The 27432-nt window shown below is 43.1% G+C and overlaps 1 protein-coding gene across 1 annotated transcript; it reads right to left on the bottom strand.

Moving 5' to 3' along the window:
- Positions 1 to 165: 165 nt before the first annotated feature.
- Positions 166 to 25828, bottom strand: supt16h (SPT16 homolog, facilitates chromatin remodeling subunit). The gene is made up of 23 exons (XM_061960845.1): positions 25481 to 25828; positions 20228 to 20320; positions 19991 to 20161; positions 16493 to 16645; positions 16256 to 16402; positions 16025 to 16176; positions 13283 to 13455; positions 13119 to 13209; positions 8247 to 8320; positions 7587 to 7699; positions 7447 to 7512; positions 7266 to 7364; positions 6897 to 7012; positions 5061 to 5214; positions 4866 to 4993; positions 3225 to 3487; positions 3021 to 3139; positions 1796 to 2034; positions 1486 to 1731; positions 1275 to 1404; positions 1070 to 1199; positions 926 to 1000; positions 166 to 855 (listed from the first exon to the last, which is right to left on the bottom strand). Exons 1-23 carry the CDS (start codon positions 25544 to 25546, stop codon positions 746 to 748), a joined length of 3108 nt encoding a protein of 1035 aa, XP_061816829.1. The 5' UTR covers positions 25547 to 25828; the 3' UTR covers positions 166 to 745.
- Positions 25829 to 27432: the final 1604 nt, after the last annotated feature.

Below are 27432 nucleotides of genomic sequence, written 5' to 3'. Positions count from 1 at the left end.
CCCTAAAAAGGTAACAGAAGGGGTCACTGCTGAGCTGCTTCAGTGAGGCATGGGTGCATGAAGGCCCCGCTGGGACAGAGAAAGCAGCAGTTAGCGTTTGCCTCATCCGTTCGATAAAATGTGCTCTAATTGACACTTTCAACAAGGAGGTCCACACATACGAAAGACACTTCCTTTTCATTTTATTCCAAAAACAGAAAAAATTACTTTTATTTAATTTTTTTTTTTTTAAGAATGAATAGTACAACAATCATATCTACTCAAAACAGAAAGGAGACAGAAGACAAAAGGTAGGCAGTGTGTGTGTGTGTGTGTGTGTGTGTGTGTGTGTGTGTGTTTATAAACCCCATTAAAAAAAAGGATTGCACCCCTTCGGAAAAAAAAAACTACCGGTAGTTCTGGAACACCCACAAAATTGTACAGTGAAGGCATTATGAGGGGGTGGAGCTTGCTATAAAATACCTGTCAAGTGTTTTACTAGCTAAAAGAAATATTAGCAAAGAAACACATTGCACGCATACACACGCACACAATGCAGAAAGACAAGGAATGAAGGGAAAATGCTGGTACATCACCACGATGACGTGTTGACCAACACAAACAATGGCTTCTATGTTTACACACACGCACACACACACACACACACACACAGCTCGTGTATCTGAGCGTGCATGCTTGAGTCCAAAGAGCCGATCGGGGCAAAGTGAGGGTGATGAGGAGGGATGGCGGTTCGAGGATTGGCAGTTTAGGCTCGCCTCTTCTTTTTGCTGGGGGTTGGTGCCGATGGGCGGCTCTTCCTCTTCTTGTTGTTGTTGTTAGAGGCGTCTACGTCCTCGTACTGACTCTCCTTGTCAGCTAGACAAAACCAACAACACTTTACATGTCATTCTTCGCTCACAGCAGACCAGAAACGGGCTGTACCCACCTTTCCGAGCCTCCTCCTCCAGCTCGTCCCAGTCCTTGCCACTCTCCTCCTCGCTGCCCATCGACGCGCTGTAGTCTGTACACAACTTTATTGCTCAGCAAGCCGCTTCCCCAGCGCTCAAGAAGAGACGGTGCGGAGACTTACTTGAATTCTCAGACTCCGAGCTGTAGTCTTCATCGCTGTCCTCCTCCTCCTCAAATTCCTCATCGTCCCCGGAGGGGTTAAATGTCTCATCCTCCATCTCAGACTCGGAATCTTGCTCGGCGCCGCTCCCCTGTCGCACAAACGAGACAAATGTGTAAAATGTCAAACGTCTGACAAGGTTGAGGTCGGTGAGCGAGGGACGAACCTCGCTCTCTGGGTCCAGGAAAGACCATCCTCCTTGCTCGAAGAAGCCCTCAGGGTCGTCGACGATGGTCTTCATGATTTTTGTCCAGTTGAGAGACTGCACGCCCTCGGTGTACTTGATGTCACACGAGCTGCCAGAAAGAGACAAACGTGAATGAAAAAAAGAGCGTCCTGTTTTTTTGTGGGCGTCCTCTACATGATGGCCAGCTTACTTGAGCCACTCCTTGATGGGGTCCAGAGAGTTGACAGGCACGGCGTTTATCATGGTGACCTTCTTGTTATAGTCCTTATAGACGATTACCACGTCAAAGTTTTTCAGGTGGAACTGGACGCGCTCAAAGTGAACCAGCTCCACCTCGTCCAGAGTCACCACGAAGGGCGGCCATTCTGTGACGTTGACGAGGGAGCTGGAAGTGGGCTGCAGCAGGCAGGTGCTCCTGTAGGGGGCGCCCTGGAAGCTGCAAACACATTCCCAATTAGAAGTTTTACTCATGTGGAAAAAGTCCAAAGGGTGGGACTTACCCCAGGTCCCTGAAGGGAACTTCAAACTCTAGTTCTTCCCTTGTGAGCGTCTCCACCTTCTCAATGAAGTTCTTGAAGGCCGACTTGAGCTTGTGCCGCATCTCGCGCTCCATCTGCTCAGCGTAGAGGTCGTCGCGGTCGTGCATGTGCTGGTGCTTGCCCAGGTCCGTGGTGATCTCTCCCACCTCCGTGTAGAACTGCACGTCAGTGTGGCGCCGCTTACCAAACATGATGGCGTTCTACAAGAGGGAGCAAAGCAGCCACTAGAATCTAGCTTTGCAGTAATAAGTAGATGATTGGCAGGTTTGCCTGGGGCATTTGGCAGAAACTTGAGGTAGGGATGTTCTGATTCCAATCATCAATGAGTGAGATCGGCCATTACCAATACCGATCAAATATATTAACTGTAAATGTTTTCATTCATTTATCATGAGTGCTATTGATAGTTTAACAATATGAGGACAATAATTAAACTACTTCCTTATTCTCTTTTGATACATACAATAGCTTGAGCAAATAAAGTCAATAGTATGCAATAAAATCAAAAACTACTATACTACTCATTCAGTCCTTTTTTTCCTCCTCAAAGTCCTCCTGTGTCTAGGGACAGATTCTCTGAATTTGTAAACTAACAAAAACATCAACAAAAATATTTTGAGAAAACAAAAATATCAATCAAATCATTCTGGTATCGATCATATATTAATATTACCCTTGGTGTCGACACCACCAATTTATGGATCAATCAGTCTTCTTACACGTTGTGTACCTCTGGCTGTGACAATGCTGACACACCAACAGCTGTGATTGTATCCTCTCTCTTGACTTTCATTAATCTAATTGTTAATATCTTCTTATTTTCTGCTGTACCAAAGTTCTATACTTCTTCAATTATACTAAGCACTTATTTCTTGGTATTTAGCGATTAACTGAGCTATAAGCATGCCTTCTCATGCTTGCTCTTTGTGTGCAACATGTCCTAATACTTGATGACACTTAATGCAGTTTATTCTCCATAATGGAGGTGATAATTATTAACTTAGGGGAGTATCTCCACACTCTAAATAGGTTCCAACATATAGAGATACCCAATTAATTGCTGGCTTGTCAGCCAGGGGACTAAAAATAAATACATCATGAGTCAGAGGAGATCATCGTTTGTGAGCGGCATATAAATATATTTTTTTCCAAAGACATCACGGCCGATCGATCAGCACATCCCTACCTTGAGGTGGAAGTGCAGGACGATGATCATCTCGCCGTCACATGGCTGGAAGACAGCGTGCTTGATGTTGTTATAAAGGATGTCCACTTTGTCGCCGCGGACTGACGTGAAACGGAAACCTGCCCAGGGAGATGAGTGGAAAGCAAATCAAGCAAAAGCAGAAGCGGTGATGGCGGCGGCCTCAGTGAACGTACGGCCTTTTACCGTTTGTGTGGGCCTCCAGCGAGCCCTGCATCCTCTTCTGTGCAATGTTGGGCCGGATGTAGAGGTCTTTGAGCTTTGGGTTGCTACGATTCAGGTTGATGACCAGCGAGTCCTGTTTTACTATGCCCTCCTTCTCCTTCTCCTCCGCCTCCCGCGTCTTGTAGCGCTTCTGCACCTCCTTGATGATGCGGAAAGCGTTCTGCAGATTGGTGGACGGCACAGATGTGTCGCCAGGCGCCTTCAGGTTTGACGCCCGGTATGTGCTGACAAAACGGGAAGAAAGCATCACTTGTCAATGTGTTTAGTTAATTTTATCATCCTGGATTTACACTACTTGGCCACTACAACAATATGGCGCCATTAGACCATGCCAAAGTAGTTAAGATGCAAAAGTGCCATCTCAGGTTGGCTTAATCTTACTTCACATGGAGAAACAAAAATGACAAAGTCAGGGGGAACTATTTTATCTTTATATTGTCTAGTCTCTATTACTAATAGCAGGCATGAAAAAATATTCAAATAAATACTCCAATTAACATCACACACGCAGGCTAATAACTATCGGGGTCTCAAAGTAGTGCTGGTGTTCTGACGAATTGAACTGCTTTGTCAACAAAGCTACCCAACACTACTGAGCATGTGCACACATGTGTATTAACGCTAAGGTTTTCCTCAAAACAAATTAAAAATCTAAATTAACTACTTAGAGCAGACTCACACTACAAGTAAGTATCCCTCCATCCATCCGTAAGTAAACCTTCTAAATTATATTAATTGTATTTTGTTTTCTGACTAGTAAGCATGTAGACAGAATGAGAAAGTTCACATTGTATATTCACAAACAGTAAGCAAAGCGTGTAGGCAATTACGGCCAGAGGAAGTTCACATTGACGCAAATAGCGGTAGCCTACATTTTCGTTTTCAATTAAATTCATTCAGGATAGCCCCTTGAGATGCAGCATCTCATTTTCAAGGGGGTCCTGGTTTTCATTACTGTTTAAACAGGAATAGGAACTGGTAGCTGTTTTTGACAAAGCAGCTCGATTTGACAGAACATCGGGTCAAAAAATATTAGCATTCACAGCTGAGACTCTAGGCAAACCCCTTTTTATATAAATGTCGGGGGTTAGACGATACGCTCAGCTCACGAGACACACACACGCACACGCACACACACACGCTTTTACAACTTAAACACCAGTATTAGCTTTTGTTAAAACATTTAGACATGTCACTTTTAAAAAGAATAACACGTTTTATGATAACATTACATTTTCATACTTTAACAGGTTGCAAAACATGATGTCCATATGACTTCAAAGAAGCTCTTTATAATCAATATTTTAAGACCTATGCAAACATTTTTACTCAGCCATAAAGGTTAGTTGAGTTCTTCAGATGAGGCAACTTCCAGCTGACTACTGTTTTCGATTGTGCCACCCAATCATTTAAATTAACATAAATTGCAGAAAAAAAAAAATTCAAATCAAATGATTGTTAATAAATAAACATTTGCATGTGTTATGTTAGTTATGTACACATTTTTGTAAAGAACAGCCGGTCTCCAATTACCACCCTGTCTTTTTTGTGGTTCAGGTAAAGAAAGGCCCTAGCCAAAATTAGAGCATTGTTTATACGTACATTTCCTTGACAAATGTAGCGTCCGGGTTGGGGAAGATGTTTCCCTCATGTCGGCCGAGGGAGCTGCCAGGGACGTAGAAGTTGATCCTGAGGTACGTGTAGTCTCCTTCTACAGACATGCTGATGTTCTACGAGCCAAGAGAAAGAAAACGTTTGGTGGAGTTAAATCCACGATGGTTGCAAGATAGTCTGTACCTTGATTGTGGCGATGTGAAACGGCGTGGCAATGCCAAAGACCGGCATGACAACCGTCTCGTATTTCTTGTCGATGAAAATTTTCATTTCTCGGATGTCCTTCTCTCTCGGCATCTGAGACATGTTTTTGTAGGACACATTGGATTTTCTGGCCCTAAAAAGGAAGAAGAAGATTAGTGGTATAAACCAGGACAGTAGTTTTGATGAAGTAGTGCAGAAAGTCCCCCGGACCTGACTTGATTGAGCCTTATTTTTTAAAGCTGGCAGCTGATTTTATAGCAGAGCCACTTTCAATTATTTTTAATCTGTCGGTTAAAAACAAAGACATTCCATCAGTTTGGAAATCTGCTTTTGTCCTCCCTTTGTTAAAAAGGGAGGTGATCTAGCAGTTCTTTCTAATTATAGGCCAATATCTAATATATGTTTCTTATCAAAAATTCTGGAATTTCTCGTTTGTGATCAGTTGAAAGAGTTCCTCTATTCTAATACAATTATTTGTAAATATCAATCAGGCTTCAGGAAACAGCACAGCACTATCACTGCTCCAATGAAGGTGGTAAATGACATTGTAGCGCTTGAATAAAAATAACAGTACTGTGCCTCACTTTTTATTGATCTCTCCAGAGCATTTGACACTGTAGATCACGCTATTTTAAAACGCAGGCTGTTTCTCATTGGACTGTCAGAACATACGGTCGCTTGGCTTTCAAATTATTTAAAAAACAGGATCCAGTGTATTAATTATGAGGGCCTTTGTTCAGAATGTGTCACTGTTCATAAAAGGGTGCCTCAGGGATCTGTATTGGGGCTTACGGTATTTATCTTATACATCAATGATCTTGAACAACATTTCTCTGATGTTAATATGCATTTTTATGCTGACGATACATTTATTTATTGCTCTGGATCATCTGTTGAACAGGCTGTTAATTCCCTGCAGAAAGCTTTTGTCGTCGTGCAGAATTCACTTATTGACTTAAAACTGGTGCTCAATCCTAAGAGACTAAACTCATGCTGTTTTCCAAACACAGGAAGGTGCCTTAAACTCCCTCAGTAGTGTCGACTCTTGAAGGGAATGTCATAGAAGTGGTGCATGAATATAAATACATTGGGATTTTAATTGATGACTCTCTCACTTTTAAACCTTTTATTGATCAACTTGTGAAGAAACTAAAACTTAATTATTTTTTTTCTTCCGTAACAAGAGATATTCTCTTTTGCGCCTTTGTCTCTGCCACATTTTTATCTGTGCTAGATTATGGTCTTTTTTATATGAATGCTACTCATTCCTGTCTTCAGATGGTCGACTGTGTTTTTAGAGCCGTGACACACCACTGTGACTTGTACTCTCGAGTGGGATGGCCTTCTCTGTCCACTAGGAGACAGTGTCATTGGTACACTTTTATTTACAAGGCTGTTCTGGGACTATTGCCCGATTACATTTGTGCATTGATTTGACAGACAAGTACGAACTCTTATGCACTGAGATCCAACGATCAGCTGTTGCTCTCTGTCCCTTTTGCTCACACTGAGCTGGGGAAAAAAGCTTTTGTCTATGCAGCTCCTTGTGCTTGGAACATGCTACAAAGAGACTGGAAACTGACTGAATGTTTATCCTTAAATGCTTTTAAATCTAAGCTGAGAGCATTTGAAGGAGCCTCAGTTATATGTAACTGTTTTACTTGATGTCCATCCTGTCATTTTAATGTGTAATGTGAATGTAATTTTGCATGTAACTTTGCTGCCTCTTCGCCAGGACTCCCTTGAAAAAGAGGTTTTAATCTCAATGGGATTTTTTTCATGGTTAAATAACAAATCAATTTAAAAAACACTCACTTCTGTATCTGCTGTTCGCCTTTCTGTTCGGTCAGACGTCGCTTGGCTTCCTCGTTCAAACTGTTGGCCAGCTCCTTTTGGTGGGCCCGACGCTTCTCTTCAGCAGTCATCTCATTCTGAGTGGACGACAGACACTTGAGCCAGTGTCATGCATGCGCAATGACCAACAACACTCATGCGGCAACAAAAACAACATCCACACAAGGCACAAAAGAAGAGGCTTGCGCTCATCAGTGCCAACTACTTACCTTCCCAAGTAGCTAATAGAGACCAAAAAACAATCTTAGTCAGCAGTTCGCCTGTGCACGTCAAGTGAACGTTCCTACATGCGCGCACACAACACATACACGCACACACACCACAACTCACCCGGGTTCTATCGGCAAGAAGAGCCGCACTGCGAGCGCCTTTTCCCAACAGCTCTTCTGCATCATTGCCATCCTCCTCGTCATCGTCCTCATCGTCATTCTAAGAGAGAGAGAGGACATATTCAAAGTTGGCGGTCACAAAGGGACATACGAAAGGCATGCGATAAGACAAGAATGCCTACCTTTAAGAAGATGCCCACGTTTTTGATCTTCTTCTTGACCGGTGTGAGAACTACGGCTACCTCTTCCTGCCGCACAAACGTTTAATTTTTACAGACCAAACTGCCGAGCTTGTGCGCATTGCAAATTGAGAATAGATCACCTCGTTGATCTGCACAGTGTCGCCGACAAACAAGGCGTACTTCTTCTGTTCTTCTTTTTTGGCATCCTTGTTGGTGAGGTCGGCCAGGCCTAAGCTGATACTGAGCACCATGCCTGCCACACACACGCACACACGATTGGTTTGTGTAAACCAACTTTTTTTCTTTGAAATGCTGCACATAAAAAAGGTTGAAAAGTTAAAACATTCACCTAACTGTGCTGGCTGCGCTATTAGTTTTCTGACAAATGCATCACATGGTGGTGGCGTTGTTGAAACCTTATAAATTGGATTGAATGAAACTGCATCAAAAAGCTTAATGCTACAAAACACCCGCCAATTTCACAGAATATTTAGTTGAATCCCAAAATTTGGTACAGGGGAGTCACAAGTACACGTGTGGAAAAACACGGCAGCCATCAAGCAAAGCGTGTTTGCAGGGGCACTATCGGGACATAGCAACTAATTGTCCATAAATCATTGACAATTAGTCTAATAGTGGAAAATTTAAGGATTCCTATTACACGCGTGCTACAATGTCTCCGAAAGAAATTTCACCACAACCTACAGGGCGCCCATTATTGTCTTGAGGTAGGGTGTCCAATTATATTTTACAAAAAAACAAACTCCCAGCATGAGGTTTACACAAGACATCATGTTTACCTTTCTTCAGCTTGTACTGATTCTTTGAGTTGAGCACCAAGGAACCTTCTCGAAACTCGATTCCCATGACGAACCTGCAAATCCACATGTGAGGCCAGTGTCTTTCAGCGTAGAGTGCGAGGGCTGCACGATTGAGAAGAAAACCTAATTGCAATTTTTCTCTCCAAAATTGCGATTGCTTTTCAATTTGTTTGATATATTATACTGTAAGTGTGTCCATGTTCGAAATTAACTAAAAAAAAAAGAAAGAAAGAAAAAGAAAGATTTTGCGATTTTTATGTTTTAAACAGATAAATGCATAAAACGTGACTTAAGGTTTTATGCATTTATCTGTTTAAAACATTAAAAAAAATAATAATAAAAATAAATAAAAATAAATAAAAATGCATAAAACGTGTCTTAAGGTCTCCTCTCTGAGCTGCCACCTTACCGTGGTAGAGGAGTTTGCGTGTCCCAATGATCCTAGGAGCTATGTTGTCCGGGGGCTTTATGCCCCCTGGTAGGGTCTCCCAAGACAAACTGGTCCTAGGTGAGGGATCAGACAAAGAGCAGCTCGAAGACCTCCATGACGAATAAAAATAAAGGACCCAGATTTCCCTCGCCCGGACGCGGGTCACCGGGGCCCCCCTCTGGAGCCAGGCCCGGAGGTGGGGCACGATGGCGAGCGCCTGGTGGCCGGGCCTGTCCCCATGGGGCCCGGCCGGGCACAGCCCAAAGAGGCAACGTGGGTCCCCCCTCCAATGGGCTCACCACCCATAGCAGGGGCCATAGAGGTCGGGTGCATTGTGAGCTGGGCGGAAGCCGACGGCAGGGCACTTGGCGGTCCGATCCTCGGCTACAGAAGCTAGCTCTTGGGACGTGGAACGTCACCTCGCTGGGGGGGAAGGAGCCTGAGCTAGGGCGCGAGGTTGAGAAGTTCCGGCTAGATATAGTCGGACTCACTTCGACGCACAGCAAGGGCTCTGGAACCAGTTCTCTCGAGAGGGGCTGGACTCTCTTCCACTCTGGCGTTGCCGGCAATGAGAGGCGACGGGCTGGGGTGGAAATTCTTGTTTCCCCCCGGCTCAGAGCCTGCACGTTGGAGTTCAACCCGGTGGACGAGAGGGTAGCTTCCCTCCGCCTTCGGGTGGGGGGGACGGGTCCTGACTGTGGTTTGCGCTTACGCGCCAAACCGCAGCTCAGAGTACCCACCCTTTTTGGATTCGCTCGAGGGAGTACTTGAGAGTGCTCCCCCGGGTGATTCCCTCGTTCTACTGGGGGACTCCAATGCTCATGTTGGCAGCGACAGTGAAACCTGGAGAGGCGTGATTGGGAAGAATGCCCGCCCGGATCTGAACCCGAGTGGTGTTCTGTTATTGGACTTTTGTGCCCGTCACAGATTGTCCATAATGAACACCATGTTCGAACATAAGGGTGTCCATATGTGCACTTGGCAACAGGACACCCTAGGCCGCAGTTCCATGATCGACTTTGTAGTTGTGTCATCGGATTTGCGGCCTCATGTTTTGGACACTCGGGTGAAGAGAGGGGCGGAGCTTTCAACCGATCACCACCTGGTGGTGAGTTGGCTGCGATGGTGGGGGAGGATGCCGGACAGACCTGGCAGGCCCAAACGCATTGTGAGGGTTTGCTGGGAACGTCTGGCAGAGTCTCCTGTCAGAGAGAGTTTCAATTCCCACCTCCGGAAGAACTTTGAACATGTCACGAGGGAGGTGCTGGGCATTGAGTCCGAGTGGACCATGTTCCGCGCCTCTATTGTCGAGGCAGCTGATTGGAGCTGTGGCCGCAAGGTAGTTGGTGCCTGTCGTGGCGGTAATCCTAGAACCCGTTGGTGGACACCGGCGGTGAGGGATGCCGTCAAGCTGAAGAAGGAGTCCTATCGGGTTCTTTTGGCTCATAGGACTCCTGAGGCAGCGGACAGGTACAGACAGGCCAAGCGGTGTGCGGCTTCAGCGGTTGCGGAGGCAAAAACTCGGACATGGGAGGAGTTCGGGGAAGCCATGGAAAACGACTTCCGGACGGCTTCGAAGCGATTCTGGACCACCATCCGCCGCCTCAGGAAGGGGAAGCAGTGCAGCGTCAACACCGTGTATGGTGAGGATGGTGTTCTGCTGACCTCGACTGCGGATGTTGTGGATCGGTGGAGGGAATACTTCGAAGACCTCCTCAATCCCACCAACACGTCTTCCTATGAGGAAGCAGTGCCTGGGGAATCTGTGGTGGGCTCTTCTATTTCTGGGGGTGAGGTTGCTGAGGTAGTTAAAAAGCTCCTCGGTGGCAAGGCCCCGGGGGTGGATGAGATCCGCCCGGAGTTCCTTAAGGCTCTGGATGCTGTGGGGCTGTCTTGGTTGACAAGACACTGCAGCATCGCGTGGACATCGGGGGCGGTACCTCTGGATTGGCAGACCGGGGTGGTGGTTCCTCTCTTTAAGAAGGGGAACCGGAGGGTGTGTTCTAACTATCGTGGGATCACACTCCTCAGCCTTCCCGGTAAGGTCTATTCAGGTGTACTGGAGAGGAGGCTACGCCGGATAGTCGAACCTCGGATTCAGGAGGAACAGTGTGGTTTTCGTCCTGGTCGTGGAACTGTGGACCAGCTCTATACTCTCGGCAGGGTCTTTGAGGGTGCATGGGAGTTTGCCCAACCAGTCTACATGTGTTTTGTGGACTTGGAGAAGGCATTCGACCATGTCCCTGTGGGGAGTGCTCAGAGAGTATGGGGTATCGGACTGTCTGATTTTGGCGGTCCGCTCCCTGTATGATCAGTGTCAGAGCTTGGTCCGCATTGCCGACAGTAAGTCGGACACGTTTCCAGTGAGGGTTGGACTGCGCCAAGGCTGCCCTTTGTCACCGATTCTGTTCATAACTTTTATAGACAGAATTTCTAGGCGCAGTCAAGGCGTTGAGGGGATCTGGTTTGGTGGCTGCAGGATTAGGTCTCTGCTTTTTGCAGATGATGTGGTCCTGATGGCTTCATCTGGCCAGGATCTTCAGCTCTCGCTGGATCGGTTCGCAGCCGAGTGTGAAGCGACTGGGATGAAAATCAGCACCTCCAAGTCCGAGTCCATGGTTCTCGCCCGGAAAAGGGTGGAATGCCATCTTCGGGTTGGGGAGGAGACCCTGCCCCAAGTGGAGGAGTTAAAGTACCTCGGAGTCTTGTTCACGAGTGAGGGAAGAGTGGATCGTGAGATCGACAGGCGGATCGGTGCGGCATCTTCAGTAATGCGGACGCTGTATCGATCCGTTGTGGTGAAGAAGGAGCTGAGCCGGAAGGCAAAGCTCTCAATTTACCGGTCGATCTACGTTCCCATCCTCACCTATGGTCATGAGCTTTGGGTTATGACCGAAAGGACAAGATCACGGGTACAAGCGGCCGAAATGAGTTTCCTCCGCCGGGTGGCAGGGCTCTCCCTTAGAGATAGGGTGAGAAGCTCTGTCATCCGGAGGGAGCTCAAAGTAAAGCCGCTGCTCCTCCACATCGAGAGGAGCCAGATGAGGTGGTTCGGGCATCTGGTCAGGATGCCACCCGATCGCCTCCCTCGGGAGGTGTTTAGGGCACGTCCGACCGGTAGGAGGCCACGGGGAAGACCCAGGACACGTTGGGAAGACTATGTCTCCCGGCTGGCCTGGGAACGCCTCGGGATCCCCCGGGAGGAGCTGGACGAAGTGGCTGGGGAGAGGGAAGTCTGGGCTTCCCTGCTTAGGCTGCTGCCCCCGCGACCCGACCTCGGATAAGCGGAAGAAGATGGATGGATGGATGGTGTCTTAAGGTGCCACACATACTAACAGTAAGCAATAATTTACTTTAAAAAATATTGGACTTTTTGCAGACAGAGTTTATGTTTAGATCATGCTCTTAAACTGAAGAAATAACCGATAAAAACTATAGAGCGATCATAATGTAAAGTAATCATAATATTTAAAACTCATGCAAGTAATCTTTTAAAAGGATATAAACTTTTATTTCTCATTAATGTGAAATTGTTTACCATGGTACTGTAATTGGAAGGCAAGTAATTTTTAGTTATCCTAAATAAATAAAAATTTAAATAAAATGGATTCTGATTATTGTAAGCAAAAATCTAATAATAAATATTGAAAAACTTAAAGTGCATTTGTTTTTCCGAGTTGGAAAAACTAGGTCTGAAGTCTTTTTTTTTTTTGCCAATCGCGGCATTCTAGCTCGTTCGTCCATGTTGATGGGCTAATAATGTCTATTAAATTTGAAGATGAAATATTCCTGCAACGGGACATTTGGCTTTGTAATCATATTTTTTCCATCCTAATTTTTTTTACTTTGCGGAACTTCCTACTACCGAGTCGCGGATAGGCTGGCCTGAATCCTGTGTATTGTATGTGAGCGAGAAGTCCTGCTCTCGCCCACCAAAAGCAAATTGTAAATGACTGCAAAGACGGCTTACTGCGTTCAGTTAATTTTACTGTTAAAGAAACGCGCTCGGGTGCTGGGAGCGATGCAGTGAGTGAGACCTATTTCTCCCTGTTGGAAGCGAGAGATGAAGAAACAGACATAATTTATCGATGCCGGCAAAGCATTTCAACTTACATTTTTATTTATCAGTCAATTGATTAACTTATTGACTATCGGCTCAGACTTAGTCACCATCAAAACTTTTTTCAAGATACAACCATTGTTTGTTGTGTGTGCTGCCTCCACTGCAGCACACAGAAGACAAAGGACGCAAGGCTCAACAATTCGGATTGGCGAACATGTCTGTCACACAAATGTGGGTGACTGCAGAGGAAAAAAAAATATCTTGCCGTTTGGTGCCCGCACTAATTAAAACCTCAATGTCAATTCGATGTCAATCAATCATGCAGCCCTAGCGTATGTATTTATTTACGAGAACCAACCCAAGATTTTTGGTCAGCTTGGCAACGAGATCAGGTTTCTCCTTCTTCATGTACTCCAGCACGGCGTTGTAGGCGTCGCAGATTTTCACACCTGGTGGCGAGGAAATGCATGAACATAGCGTTCAAAAACCAAAATATAAAACAGACCACGCTTTTGAACACACCATGCTTGAGCTCTTTGAGCAGCTCCTCCTCCAGCTGCAGTAGGAAGTTATAGTTGTCCTGCATCTCCTGTGGCGGGTCCACCATGAGCGTGCGAACGAGGTTGGAGCAGTACGACTTGTAGCGGATGCCCATGGCACACGTGATGGCGCCGAAGTGTATGTGGTTCTTGTCGCTGGAGGAAATTGGGGAGAAAAAAAAATCACTCATTGTAACGTAATTGAACTTGATCAAATTAGATTTCACCTACCAGATTTTAACCAATTCATATTGGCTGCCAAGGGTATTTTGGTTGTACGGTATATCAGTACTAAGAAATTACAGGAGTACTAATCAATTTAAAAAATTAAAAAAAAGTACAGTACTGCCTTTGAAAAATACTGGTACCGGTACTTTTTTTCATCATGGGAATGCAGGAGCCCCACGATGACGTTGCTGGTAATATGAGCCGAGGCACATGTTGAATGAGTCAACACACACACACATACAAGCGGAAACAGAGTGGAGATAGAGGAAGGAGAATTGCTTAAGCGGCAATTATACATAGTTATAAAGAGGGTGTGCAAAGTGCAATATGGAGGTATTTTCAATTCAAAACTAATGATAAAGGTGAAGCTATAAACAATGAAGCACCGCCCTGCAAGCGGTGCTTAAAACATGCCTCGCCAAAAGGTGGCAATACTTCAAACATAGGTAAACATTTAAAAGACAAGCATCTACACCTGAACAAGGAGTTTAAAGACCAACAGACAAGAATGTAGCGAACTAGCTCCGCAGTTGCGCCCAAATAGATACGTAGACGCCAAATAGACCTGGTTGGCATCTTGCCAATTATTAGCGAAGTCAAAACCGCCCAGGTAACGTAAATTAATGCTAGTGAATAGGGCTGCGTAATTCATTGGCTACGAACCAACATCGGTTTTAATTGGTGCGATAACTAAAACTAAAATGTTTTATTTCTACACCTTCACGCATTTGAGTGACAGGCATGTTCGGCAATCAAAAGTCTTTCTCTTCAAAACAGGGAGAAAGATGTCTCTGAGCGTGTTTAACAGTAGCATTAACTGAACGCAGGGAGCCCTCTTTACAGTCATTCACAATTTCAGTCACGGTGGGTGGAGAGCTAACTAACACTGACAGGCAACACAGGCAGAGAGCCTTGCTACTCACAAATTGCTAGTGAAAGTAACAAAAATTAGGTGGAAAAAATATGATTACAAAGGCAAAATTCAAAATGTCAGTTTCAAAGTAGATGGGCAATATGATTCCTTCCACATGGACAAGCAAGCAACAATGCCATGATGCAAACAACAACAAAAAGACAACACAACCTAGTGTTTTCAACTGGGGGAAAAAATGCACTTTAAAATGTTAAATATTTAAGGTAATTTTTTTGAGAGAGTACAGAGATTTTGATAATTTGTTGTTTATTTAGGACAACTAAGTTATTTACCTTCCAATTACAGTACAATAGTAAAACATTCCATAGTAATGTTAATTAAGTTTATATTATTATTGACATATAGTATCACGGTATAGTTTTTAGCGGTTATTTATTCAGTTTAAGAACATGATGTAGACAAAAGCTGAGTCTGTTTGCATAAAGCCAAATATTTTTGAAAGTAGATTATTGCATATTGTTCTCTGTGGCACGTTGAGACAAGAATATTTTGATTGACAGTCTAAAAGTACCATGTCTTCCTTCACTTATTTGCGCAGTTCTATGCATTTATATGTATAAAATATATAAATCGCAAATCGAATCGCAATTTCAGAGAGAAAAATCCCAACTCTGTTTTTTCTCGAAATCGTGCAGCCCTACAAGTAAATTTTGTACCAAATTCCTAAAATTTGTGTTTTTTATCTTGAACAATGTGGGTTTTACCTGCTACATTTCTTTTCTTTGTATTCTTAGCAGTAGTATTGTTATAGTATTATTTTTAGTATTGACTAATTAGTGTAGTTGTCTTAAAGCACAGACCAAGGGTTGCAACCATAAATCATGAAGTATTTAATACAAGGTCAATAAAGCGTTGTATTTTGTGGTACCCTTTATTTAGGGGAGCATTCATCTTGTTTAGTTTAGAATTAACAAAATGACCTTACAAAGCCAACAGCAAGGTCTTAAGGGGGAACTGCACTTTTTTGGGGAATTTTGCCTATCATTCGTTATTCAAGACAAGCACACATAAGTTTGAAACCTGAACTGGAGCTAGTACAGCCAGCCTCGTAGCCAGTCAGAATTGGTCTCTCATCTTGCTCATCTAAATGAGAAGGCATTCATTTCAATTTAAGAGGTAATAGCGTGCAGCTTTGACAATAAAGGCAAATGGCGCTCCCTTGGTAGGCTGTGTTAGTACATGTTGTGTTTACGACAGATGACGTGCTAACGTTACTGATGCTGGATGAGATAGGAGCGGTTCAAAAACACAACATTAATTTATAGTTATTGCATGCTGTGTCTTCAAACATTTCAGCATTTTGCTTGTATGACCTGTTTTGATGAAATAGCAACCTTGCAATTATTACAAGTCGCGCTTTGCAATCTTTTCTTGTCAAATGTAGCCAAAATTTGGGAATCGTTTGAAAAATTGGCAAGCAATTCCAAGGAAATGATACACTTGGAGCAAATTCTGAACAAGAATCATTTTTCAATTACCATCCCTAATTCTCACACATATTAAATGCTAACGTCCTTGGTTTACGACCAAAAAAAGGAAAATAAATCACTTGTTATTGATCACCTGACAACACTGAATTTGAGGCTATAGTTTCCTCCGCTCTGGATAATTGGAGGGTAACACATCTCCACCGTGGTCGGGTCCACGCCGCCCAAGTACTTCTTCTCCTCGATTGCCTTTTCGACAGACTCGGCCAGTTTGCTGTGGCGCACTTTCTGTTGGCAGAAAAACACAAGTGAGCAAGAGAGAGAAAAAAAAGTGTTCCTTTGTCCAAAATGACCTCAATATCCTCACCTCATCCGCATCGACTATCTCCATGACACGCTCCTTAAAGAACTTTGAGTAAACCTCGCTGGTGATGGCTGCCGCCTTCTTCATCAGGTTGAGCTCTCCGTCCTCCTTCACCGCCATGGTGTACGCCACCACAGCACTGATGTCCACCTTCCAAGGGGTAGAAGAGGAAGTGACGTCACACACAAACACACTCTGTCTCTCAGCTAACATCATTATCAGCTTTGAAGCTCTTCTTGCCTTTTGTAGCCCCTCGGTCGTAAGCGTGTCGTTCCAGCTCTTCATGTAGTCGCCGGGGAACTTGTCCTTGCTGAAGATACCGACTGTCTTGCCTTTAAGGCTGCCTTTGATGGCCTCCAGCATCTTGTCAAAGTTAGGCTTGTTGCTCTCGTTCTGGAATAAACACCATCAACATTCTTCTTATTTGACTTTCTTAATTCTCAATATAAAAACTGTTCGATTCTAAAGCAAATTGTATAAAACTTGGCCAGATCTAGCATATGTCATTATTATTTTTATATTCCGACCATTGTGTATGAAGTAATAAAATTATAAACTGCACTAAAATTAACAATATAAAAAGTAAAATGAACAATTTAAAATACAAAAATGTATTAAATGTTTTATAAAAATTGTCAATTTTTTAAAATTAAAATAAAATAATTTGAGTTTCATTCTAACAATGCATCAAATATTGAGCAATTCAAGGCTATATCAGTATATATTATACACTGTATATATAATATGTATTAGGGCTGGGCGATATATCGATACACGCGATATATCGCGGGTTTGTCTCTGTGCGATATAGAAAATTACTATATCGTGATATTCGAGTATACGTTCTCACGCAGTTGCTTTTAGCTGCGGGCATTCACTACAGGCTCTCCTCGCTCTTTCCTGTGTTTCCTTCTCAGCGAGCGCACCTTCTTACACACGTCACATACTGTCACGTCATACGTCACATACGTACATGCCCCCGCGCAGAAGAGAGGTAGCAGCATGGCTAAAGTTAGCTGTGGTGCGAGATGTAAATACGAGAAAAAGAAGGTGCGAATCTGGTAACAAATGAAGGAAGAATTAATTCCCCAAGAAAAACAGCAGAGGGTCCATCATCTGGCAGTGGTTTGGCTTCAAGTGGGAATATGTTGAACAGACAACCGTAATTTGTCAAGTGTGGGGAAAAAGCATTGCTACAAAAAGTAGCATTACTGCTAATATGTAGCATCATTTGAAAAGTCACCTGCTAGAGAATGTAGAGTGCTTACTCCGCACGTCAACATCTCCGTTCGGTGCCACACGCCCACACCATCAAAATGCGATGAGGCGGCGACTTGTCCAGGGTGTACCCCGCCTTCCGCCCGATTGTAGCTGAGATAGGCTCCAGCGCCCCCCAAAGGGAATAAGCGGTAGAAAATGGATGGATGGATGGATATATTAATGCAGTATGAACAAGAATGTTTTAATGTAGACACATAGAATCATCATACTGCTGTGATTATATGTATCAAGTGTTCATTCAAGGCTAAGGCAAAATATCGAGATATATATCGTGTATCGCGATATGGCCTAAAATTATCAAGATATTAAAAAAAGGCCATATCGCCCAGCCCTAATACATTTTTAGTCTACTTTATACCTTTTGTTTTAGTCCTCTTCGTATGCCCTTGTGTGCATTATCCTTTCCATCCTTTGTAACTGAGCTACTGTGTGGAACAATTTCCCTTGTGGATCAATAAAGTTTGTCTAAGTCAGTGGTTCTTAACCTTGTTGGAGGTACCGAAGCCCACCAGTTTCATATGCGCATTCACCGAACCCTTCTTTAGTGAAAAATAAAAATAAAAAATTTTCAAATTCAAGACAAAGTTATATGTTTTTTTACTGGTGCACCTTGTTCAAAGAACAAAACCAACACAGTGCATGAACTCAGAACAAATTACACACCTGCAAATCAGATGGAAATTAGAGGGAACATTGTTTGGGGGTATCCATAATATGCCGATAGGGAGAAGTTTTTATTCTCACAATGAGTTGAGTGTGTCTTGACCTCCGCAGCAGAGGCTCCGCCGAACCCCTGAGGCCGACTCACCGAACCCCTAGGGTTCGATCGAACCCAGGTTAAGAACCACTGGTCTAAGTCTATAATAACCCCATTCCAAACTTGCATATTTTGAGTTTAAACCTTTAGAAAAATTGGTGATAATAAAAAACGCTATTTTGCTGGTTATTGTGAAGTTTCTAAAAAGATGGGCTGGGGTGCAAGCGGGAAAAAAGTTTCTACAGTGTTCCCTCAATTGTTGTGGGGTTACGCTATCGACCCCCTTGTGGTAAGTGAATTTTCGTAAAGTAGGGCCGCTATTTATCTCATGAACATTATATGCATTTAAAGTCTTTAGAATCCCTCCCCACCGCCTTCAAACACACTTATAAACACTTCCTATGCTCCTAAAATACATCACACACTCTAAAACCTACGTAATTTTAACATGGTACTTAAATAGGTACTTAAATCTTAATAGTACTTTAAAATCCGGAATGCACTGAGACAGCAGTAAGTGAACAATGTCTTGAATAATGACGGGGACCTTTTTGGGACCAAAGGGTCACACCATCCACCCATCTTCTTCTTCTTCCGCTTATCCGAGATCAGGTCGCTGGGGCAGCAGCCTAAGCAGAGAAGCCCAGAATTCCCTCTCCCCAGCCACTTCGTCCAGCTCCTCCCGGGGGATCCCGAGACATACCCAGGTCAGCCGGGAGACATAGTCTTCCCAACGTGTCCTGGGTCTTCCCCGTGGCCTCCTACCAGTCGGACGTGCCCTAAACATCTCCCTAGGGAGGCGTTCGTGTGGCATCCACACCAGGTGCCCAAACCACCTCATCTGGCTCCTCTCGATGTGGATGAGCAGCGGCTTTACTTTGAGCTCCTCCCGGATGACAGAGCTTCTCACCCTATCTCTAAGGGAGAAACTCACTACCCGACGGAGGAAACTCATTTCGGCCACTTGTACCCGTGATCTTGTCCTTTCAGTCATAACTCAAAGCTCATGACCATAGGTGAGGATGGGAACGTCGATTCACCGGTAAATTGAGAGCTTTGCCTTCCGGCTCAGCTCCTTCTTCACCACAACGGATCGATACAGCGTCCGCATTACTGAAGATGCCGCACCAATCCGCCTGTTAATCTCACCATCCACTCTTCCCTCACTTGTGAACAAAACTACGAGGTACTTGAACTCCTCCACATGGGGTAAGATATCTTTCCCAACCCAAAGATAGCACCCCACCCTTTTCCGGGCGAGAACCATGGACTCGGACTTGGAGGTGCTGATTCTCATACCAGTCGCTTTACACTTGGCTGCGAACCAATCCAGTGAGAGCTGAAGATCCTGGCCAGATGAAGCCATCAGGACCACATCATCTGCAAAAAGCAGAGACCTAATCCTGCAGTCACCAAACCGGATCCCCTCAACACCCTAACTGTGCCTAGAAATTCTGTCCATAAAAGTTATGAACAGAATTGGTGACAAAGGGCAGCCCTGGCAGAATCCAACTATCATCCAACCCTCACTGGAAACAGGTCCGACTTACTGCCGGCAATGCGGACCAAGCTCTGACACTGATCATCGGACCGCCACAATCAGACAGTCCGACAAAGGGTCACACGTGTAATTTAATTTCAAAAGGGGGGTCAAGGGTTAACGAGCGTCAACAAACAATATGACGGGCAGGTAAGCTCACCTTCTCCCTGGTGAGCAACGTGATCGGCGGTACCCCGTTGGCATTCTCGTTGCCCTTAGTGATGGCCACCTGTTTAAGGAAGTCCACCTTCTTCTTGCTGGCCAGGAAGAGGATCTTGGCGTCGCAAAAGACCATGATGGTGTCCGTCAGCTCGTAGCCAAAGAGCCAAGTCTGAAGACGCAAGGTGCCTTTAACATTCAGCTTCCTGATTATTAACATAGAGGAGAAATCTCTTACCTGTATGGCTGTGGATTTAGCGTAGACAATTTCCTCGTCCACGCCCACAGAGACCACAATAGCGTCGACTTTTCCAAAATCATCCTCTCCTTTCTGGGAGTGGACATAAAGCGATTGTATAACATATGCTTATAAAGACGTACACATTAGGATTGATGGCCAAGTGGCTAGCACTAGGGGTTTCCCGATCAGCATTTTTGGCCTTGGATCCCAGTCCCATATAGACAATGGATTATGGAACTGAAAATGCTAGCAAGTACCGTATTTTTCGGAGTATAAGTCGCACCGGAGTATAAGTCGCACCTGCCGAAAATGCATAATAAAGAAGAAAGAAAACATATATAAGTCGCACTGGAGTATAAGTCGCATTTTTTGGGGAAATGTATTTGATAAAACCCAACACCAAGAATAGACATTTGAAAGGCATTTTAAAATAAATAAAGAATAGTGAACAACAGGCTGAATAAGTGTACGTTATATGACGCGTTAATAACCAACTGAGAACGTGCCTGGTATGTTAACGTAACATATTATGGTAAGAGTCATTCAAATAACTATAACATATAGAACATGCTATACGTTTACCAAACAATCTGTCACTCCTAATCGCTAAATCCCATGAAATCTTATACGACTAGTCTCTTACGTGAATGAGCTAAATAATATTATTTGATATTTTACGGTAATGTGTTAATAATTTCACACATAAGTCACTCCTGAGTATAAGTCGCACCCCTGGCCAAACTATGAAAAAAACTGTGACTTATAGTCCGAAAAATACGGTAGTTAAAGTAAACATTATACACATTTTTATAAATCTTGTTTCATGAAATTTAAAATGTGTTAGTATTGTTGTAAATCAGATTGACTATTAAATGTATGGTATTAAATGCTACTTACAATTAGGGCTGAAACGACGCGTCGACGTAGTCGACGTCATCGGTTACGTAAATACGTCGAGGACGTTTTTGTTCGTCGACGCGTCGCATATTTACGTCACACTACCGTCATGGCGGAGCGCAAAGCAGACGATGCGAGCGGTGCGAGCGAGGGGAAAAAAGCACGGCAAAAGTCGTCAAAAGTGTGGGAGTATTTCAATAAACGGCCTAAGAAGAAACGCTACTTTTACTCCGCTACTTTTATCTACATTCAGCTCGCTACTCGCTACTAATTTTTATCGATCTGTTAATGCACGCTTTGTTTGTTTTGGTCTGTCAGACAGACCTTCAAAGTGCTTGCCTTACTGGTGACGTTTCACTTCGTTCCACCAATCAGATGCAGTCACTGGTGACGTTGGACCAATCAAACAGAGCCAGGGGTCACATGACCTGACTGGCTCCGAGCTAACTTCGGGTGTTACCATTTAGTGGTCAATTGTACGAAATATGCACTGTACTGTGCAATCTACTAATAAAAGTTCCAATCAATCAATCAAAAGTGTGAAGGAAAAAAGACCCTTTTTTTATTTCAACCGTAAAGACTGACTGCACAGTTCCTGTCTTCACAATAAAAGTCCCGCTCCATCGCGCCTGCGCTTTCAAAATAAGAGTCTCCGAAAGCCAGCGCAAACAAGCTAGCAAGCTACGGAGTTTGCCGCCAATGTATTTCTTGTAAAGGGTATAAAAACGAATATGGAAGGTGGACAAATAAGATGCCAAATAACAACCACTTTCATGTGGTATTAGACAAAAAGGAGGAACTTTTTTTCTCCTCCAATTGAAAACGTGGACGTTACCAGCACTACTTCCTGATTACAATCAATGCAAGTCATCAGAATCAGGTAATACACCAACTTATATTCTTGTCTTCATGAAAGAAAGGAATCTATATGTTAAACATGCATGTATAATTATTAAAACACCTTTTACATGTAAACAAAAACGGCAAAATAAATAAATATAAATTATATACTGTATATATCAATGTATGTATGTATGTATATATATATATATATATATATATATATATATATATATATATATATATATATGATATGTGTGTGTATGTTACTCAGTACTTGAGTAGTTTTTTCACAACATACTTTTTACTTTTACTCAAGTAAATATTTGGGTGACTACTCCTTACTTTTACTTGAGTAATAAATCTCTAAAGTAACAGTACTCTTACTTGAGTACAATTTCTGGCTACTCTACCCACCTCTGCTATTAATGTTGTTGTATGCACACTGTGTCGAGCGGAAATGGCCTATCATAGCAGCACAACGGCAGCGTTCTTGCCATCACCATCAACTAGTCAATCGTCCGCGTGAGTATACGTTGTCATTATTACACAAAAACATGAATGTGTCATTTGTATCTGCGTTGTAAATTCATAAACTAAAGCACCGTTTCGCTCTGAGAGGAGCGTTTGGCGTGCCTGTTCAGAGTTTACAAAGACGCGCTCCTCTTTAACGCTAACGTTAATTAGTTGTGCAAATACCTTTTACAACATTAACAATTACGTATACTATGTACAAAGGAACAATTAACTTTCACTTTAATCATACTATCATTGTTGTGTTATTAAGCAAAATAAGCAAAAGTTTTACTTTTGTTGAAATGTTTACACTGTTACAGAATATTTTGTTTTGCACTTTTTTGTATTGGATGTTTATCTTTATTTTTGCACATTTTAGAAAATAAGCAATACTTTTACTTTTGTTGAAATGTTTACACTGTTACAGAATATTTCCGTTTTGCACTTTTTTGAATTGGATGTTTATCTTTATTTTTGCACATTTTAAAGCAAAATAAGCAATACTTTTACTTTTGAAATGCTTATACTATTGCAGAATATTAAGATTTGCACTGGATGTTTACTTTTATATTTGCACATTAAAAGCAAATAAGCTACTTTTAATTTTGTTAAATGTTTACATTGTTACAGAATATTTTGTCATGTTATTGTCAATGTTGACTGAGTGGCCATACTTTTTTTTTTGTAAATAAAAGCCATGCCTTTTGAAAAAACTGGCCTACATTTATTTTTTCATCTTCATTTTAAATGAAAAAAATAATCGGTAAAAGGAAAAATAATCTATAGATTAATCGAAAAAATAATCTATAGATTAACCGATTAATCGAAAAAATAATCTATAGATTAATCGATAGAAAAATAATCGTTAGCTGCAGCCTTACTTACAATATTTTGAGCAAATTAAAGTGAATAGTACACAATAACTAAACAAAAGCAAAAAGTACTATTGGCTCCCAGATAAATCATTTGGGAGCCTGAGTGTGTAAGCATTAACCCAAAAAATTATTTTGTAATGAGAACAGGAAAAAGATCTATCTAATCCAGGGGTGTCAAACGTGCGGCCCGCGGGCCTGATCCGATTTTATCCGGCCCCGCGGGATGAGTTTGCCAAGTATATAAATGAGCTGAAATTTTTGAATGGAAGAAACTGCTGTTCTAAATGTGTCCACTAGATGTCGCAACAGCAATTATTTGTATCTTTGTAGATGATGCTTCATATGTAAAAAAAAAAACACAAAAAAACACATTAGTGCACCAGTCGAGGAAAATGAGCAAACTAGATAAATAACATACTGTAATTTCGATTTTGATATAATTTTTTTTATCTTGATAAGATTGAAAATTAACACCAATGAGTTGACTGATGAACATCGTCACATAATTTATTCAGAAAGTATTAATAACGACAAATAAAGATAGAATACTATTAACCGCAACAGGTAAGTGTAAACAAAAAACAAACATTATGATTTGTACATTTTCAGAATGGGCTTGTTTTATTTTTAAACAAAGAAAAACAATATGAAATTGTCTTTATTTCTAAGTTATCGTGCCGTGATTTTACCAGTCCGGCCCACTTGGGAGTAGATTTTTCTCCAAGTGGCCCCCGATCTAAAATGAGTTTGACACCCCTGATCTAATCACTTTAGCAGCGTTTGCATACTGATATGATACCACTCTAGGTGTCGATTTTATCTATATTTGGATCACCCCGACTTTACATTGACGTTTTAGGCTTTTTGTGTCGTCCTGTTCGGTGTGTAGGACCCCGATTATTACTCCGGATTCAGTGTGGAGTTTGCATGATCTCCCCTCCCCGTGCTTGTGTGTATGTTCTTTCAGGTACTTCCACATCCCAAAAACATGCATGTTAGACTAATTACAGACGCTAAAATATCCATTTAAGTCCCATTCTAAAACTCATTTGTATACTCTAGCCTTTAAATAGACCCCTCTTTTAGACCAGTTGATCTGCCATCTCTTTTCTATTCCTTCGTGGAGAGGGGCACCGATTAGGTGACCACAGATGAGCGCTAGCTGTTCAAAGTCGGGACCCGGGGTGGACCACTCATCTGTGCATCAGTTGGGGATGTCTCTGCGCTGCTGACCTGTCTCCACTCAAGATGATCCTCTACTGGCCCCACTATGGACTGGACTCTCCCACTATTAACTAGATCCACTTGACGTCCATTGCACCGGTTGCCAAAACGGGGGGGTCCCCACATCTACGGCCCCCTCCAAGGTTTCTCATTGCATCCCATTGGCTTGAGTTTTTCCTTGCCCTGATGTGGGATCTGAGCCGAAGATGTCATTGTGGCTTGTGCAGCCCCTTTGAGACACTTGTGATTTAGGGCTATATAAATAAAGACTAGAACCCTCAATACAACTCATACAAATGATGTTCATACAATTGATGAAGAAAACGCGCATTGAAGATAGAGTGTGTGTATGTATGAACTACGAACGACTACTGCTATGAACTATGCTCTTGCATTGATTGATTGAAACTTGTATTAGTAGATTGCACAGTTCAGTACATATTCCGTACAATTGACCACTATAGGGCATGTTTGTGTGCATTGAATACCGAAACAGATGGGAAATGCTGTATGGTATGGTGGAACTATCTGTCTTTCTCGGTTGCATTTGTGCTCATTTAGGTTTGTGCATGCGTGCCAGAGCTCTTGTAGGTATCTAGCACATGTTTCCTCCTTTCTGGCGCTGTCCAACTAGCCACCTTAGCATTAGCACTACGCTAAATCGATTTAATACGTTTCGAGTGACAACATAGCCACACCTTGGCATGTCAATAACTAGTTCCTAGTACAACAGCTGCTCGCTGAAGATGTATTTACAAACGGTGCAGTTGTTTGTTTCGTACCAACTGCGTTTGTGCGTTGCTAAGCTAGCTGGCTAGTTGGCGAATGCTAGCCATTTAGCTAGCTCGTTAGCTTTTAGTTGTCCCCCCACTTCGGCCGTCTCTTCGACATTCTTTACCTTCCAGTTGCTGTAGAGTCTCTTAATCCGCCGGTAGTAGGCCTCCTTGTCGAGGTTAACCGCCATGGTGAGTCTGCTGCTGTTGCACACTCCAGCCGCCGACCTCGCGTCTCAGCAGGCCGGATGATGATGCTAGTGCTAGTAGTGGTGGTCCTGTTAAAGATGATGATGATCCGCTCAAAACAACGCGCCTTCCTCCTCCACGCACGTAATGATGATGCTATTGCCTCTATTTTAACTCCCTGCAATAGTTGATTTACACTTAAAAACAATGGACTATTTCTCTCCTTCTGGTCCTCTCCCTCTCTCTGTACGCAGTGCGAGGACACCAATCTATCACAATTAAGTCCACCTCCTCCTCCTCCCTCCCCTTTCCCTCCTCTAAATATGCAGAAAAAATATAAATAAATGAAAACTCAAAAAATAATAATAGGAACAAAAGTAGTAAACATCGGTTTCTGTTTTTATAAAAAAATGTATTTCTTTTGTTGTTGTTGTTTTTGTATGGCGTGTTTAAAATGTTTCTCAACAACGCCCCCTATCGTGTGTTGACCACCCTTGCCCCCCTTTTTTTCCCGCCACGGTGTTTTTTCCCGCCATCGTCATCAAACAGAGAGGGAGTCCGAATCTCGCGACAAAAACGAGAAGGAACCGGAAGTGAACGGTCTTCATTAATTCATTTCGTCCGACTGCCATATTTCCAAAAATGTTATAAAGAAATACGTAAAAAAAAATCATCCAAAAAATCTCAATTATAATAATGTTGACATTGAAATGTATGCGTAATTCTTCTTAATAAATATTTCTTAATAACGTATCTTGCAGCACGGTGGAAACAGGGGTTAGTGCATGTGCCTCACAATACGAAGGTCCTGAGTAGTCCTGAGTTCAATGCCGGGCTCGGGATCTTTCTGTGGGGAGTTTGCATGTTCTCCCCGTGACTGCGTGGGTTCCCTCCGGGTACTCCGGCTTCTTGGAGGTGGGATCCCACCTCCAAAGACATGCACTTGGGGATAGGTTGATTGGCAACACTAAATTGGCCCTAGTGTGTGAATGTGAGTGTGAATGTTAGACTTAGACTTCCTTTTATTGTCATTCATATTTGAACTTTACAGTACAAATAAGAACGAAATTTCATTACATAAGCTCATGGTAGTGCAGGATTAAAAAAACAATAAGATGCATATATAAATAAATAAATAGGTTACTGTACAGATAAATATATTGCACTTCTTCACATGCGTCCACGTTTATGAATGTATGTTGTATTGTCTTTTTTATTCCAGCGAGTTAATCCATTTTGGGGGGAATTGAGGTGATAATTTAATTATGATGCGTTCAAGAGCCTTACGGCCTGAGGGAAGAAGCTGTTACAGAACCTGGAGGTTCTGCTTCGGAGGCTGTAGAACCTCTTTCTAGAGTCCAGCAGTGAAAACAGTCCTTGGTGGGCGTGGGAGGAGTCTTTACAGATTTTCTGAGCCCTGGTCAGGCAGCGGCTTTTTGCGATCTCCTAGATAGGAGGCAGAGGAGTCCTGATTATCTTTTCCGCCGTTCTCACGATCTGGAGAGACTTCCAGTCTGAGGCACTGCAGGCTCCAGTCCAGACAGAGATGATGTTGGTCAGCAGGCTCTCTATAGTGCCTCTGTAGAATGTGGTGAGAATGGGGGGAGGGAGCTGTGCTCTTTTCATTCGACGCAAAAAGTGCATGCGCTGCTGAGCTCTTTTTACAAGAGCTTCGGTGTGTAGGGACCAGGTTATATTGTCAGTTATCTGCACCCCCAGGAACTTGGTGCTGCTTACTATCTCCACCGCTGTGCCGTCGATGAAGAGTGGAGCGTGGCTGGACTGGTGCTTCCTGAAGTCAACGATGATCTCCTTGGTCTTGTCGACATTCAGGACCAGGTTGTTGGTTCTGCACCAGTCAACCAGATGTTTCACCTCTTCCCTGTAG

This window comes from Nerophis lumbriciformis, linkage group LG05 (genome assembly GCF_033978685.3).
Source record: "Nerophis lumbriciformis linkage group LG05, RoL_Nlum_v2.1, whole genome shotgun sequence".
Lineage (NCBI taxonomy): Eukaryota > Metazoa > Chordata > Actinopteri > Syngnathiformes > Syngnathidae > Nerophis > Nerophis lumbriciformis.
Note: the sequence above shows the minus strand (reverse complement) of the source record. Positions and strands in the feature narration are given on the sequence as shown.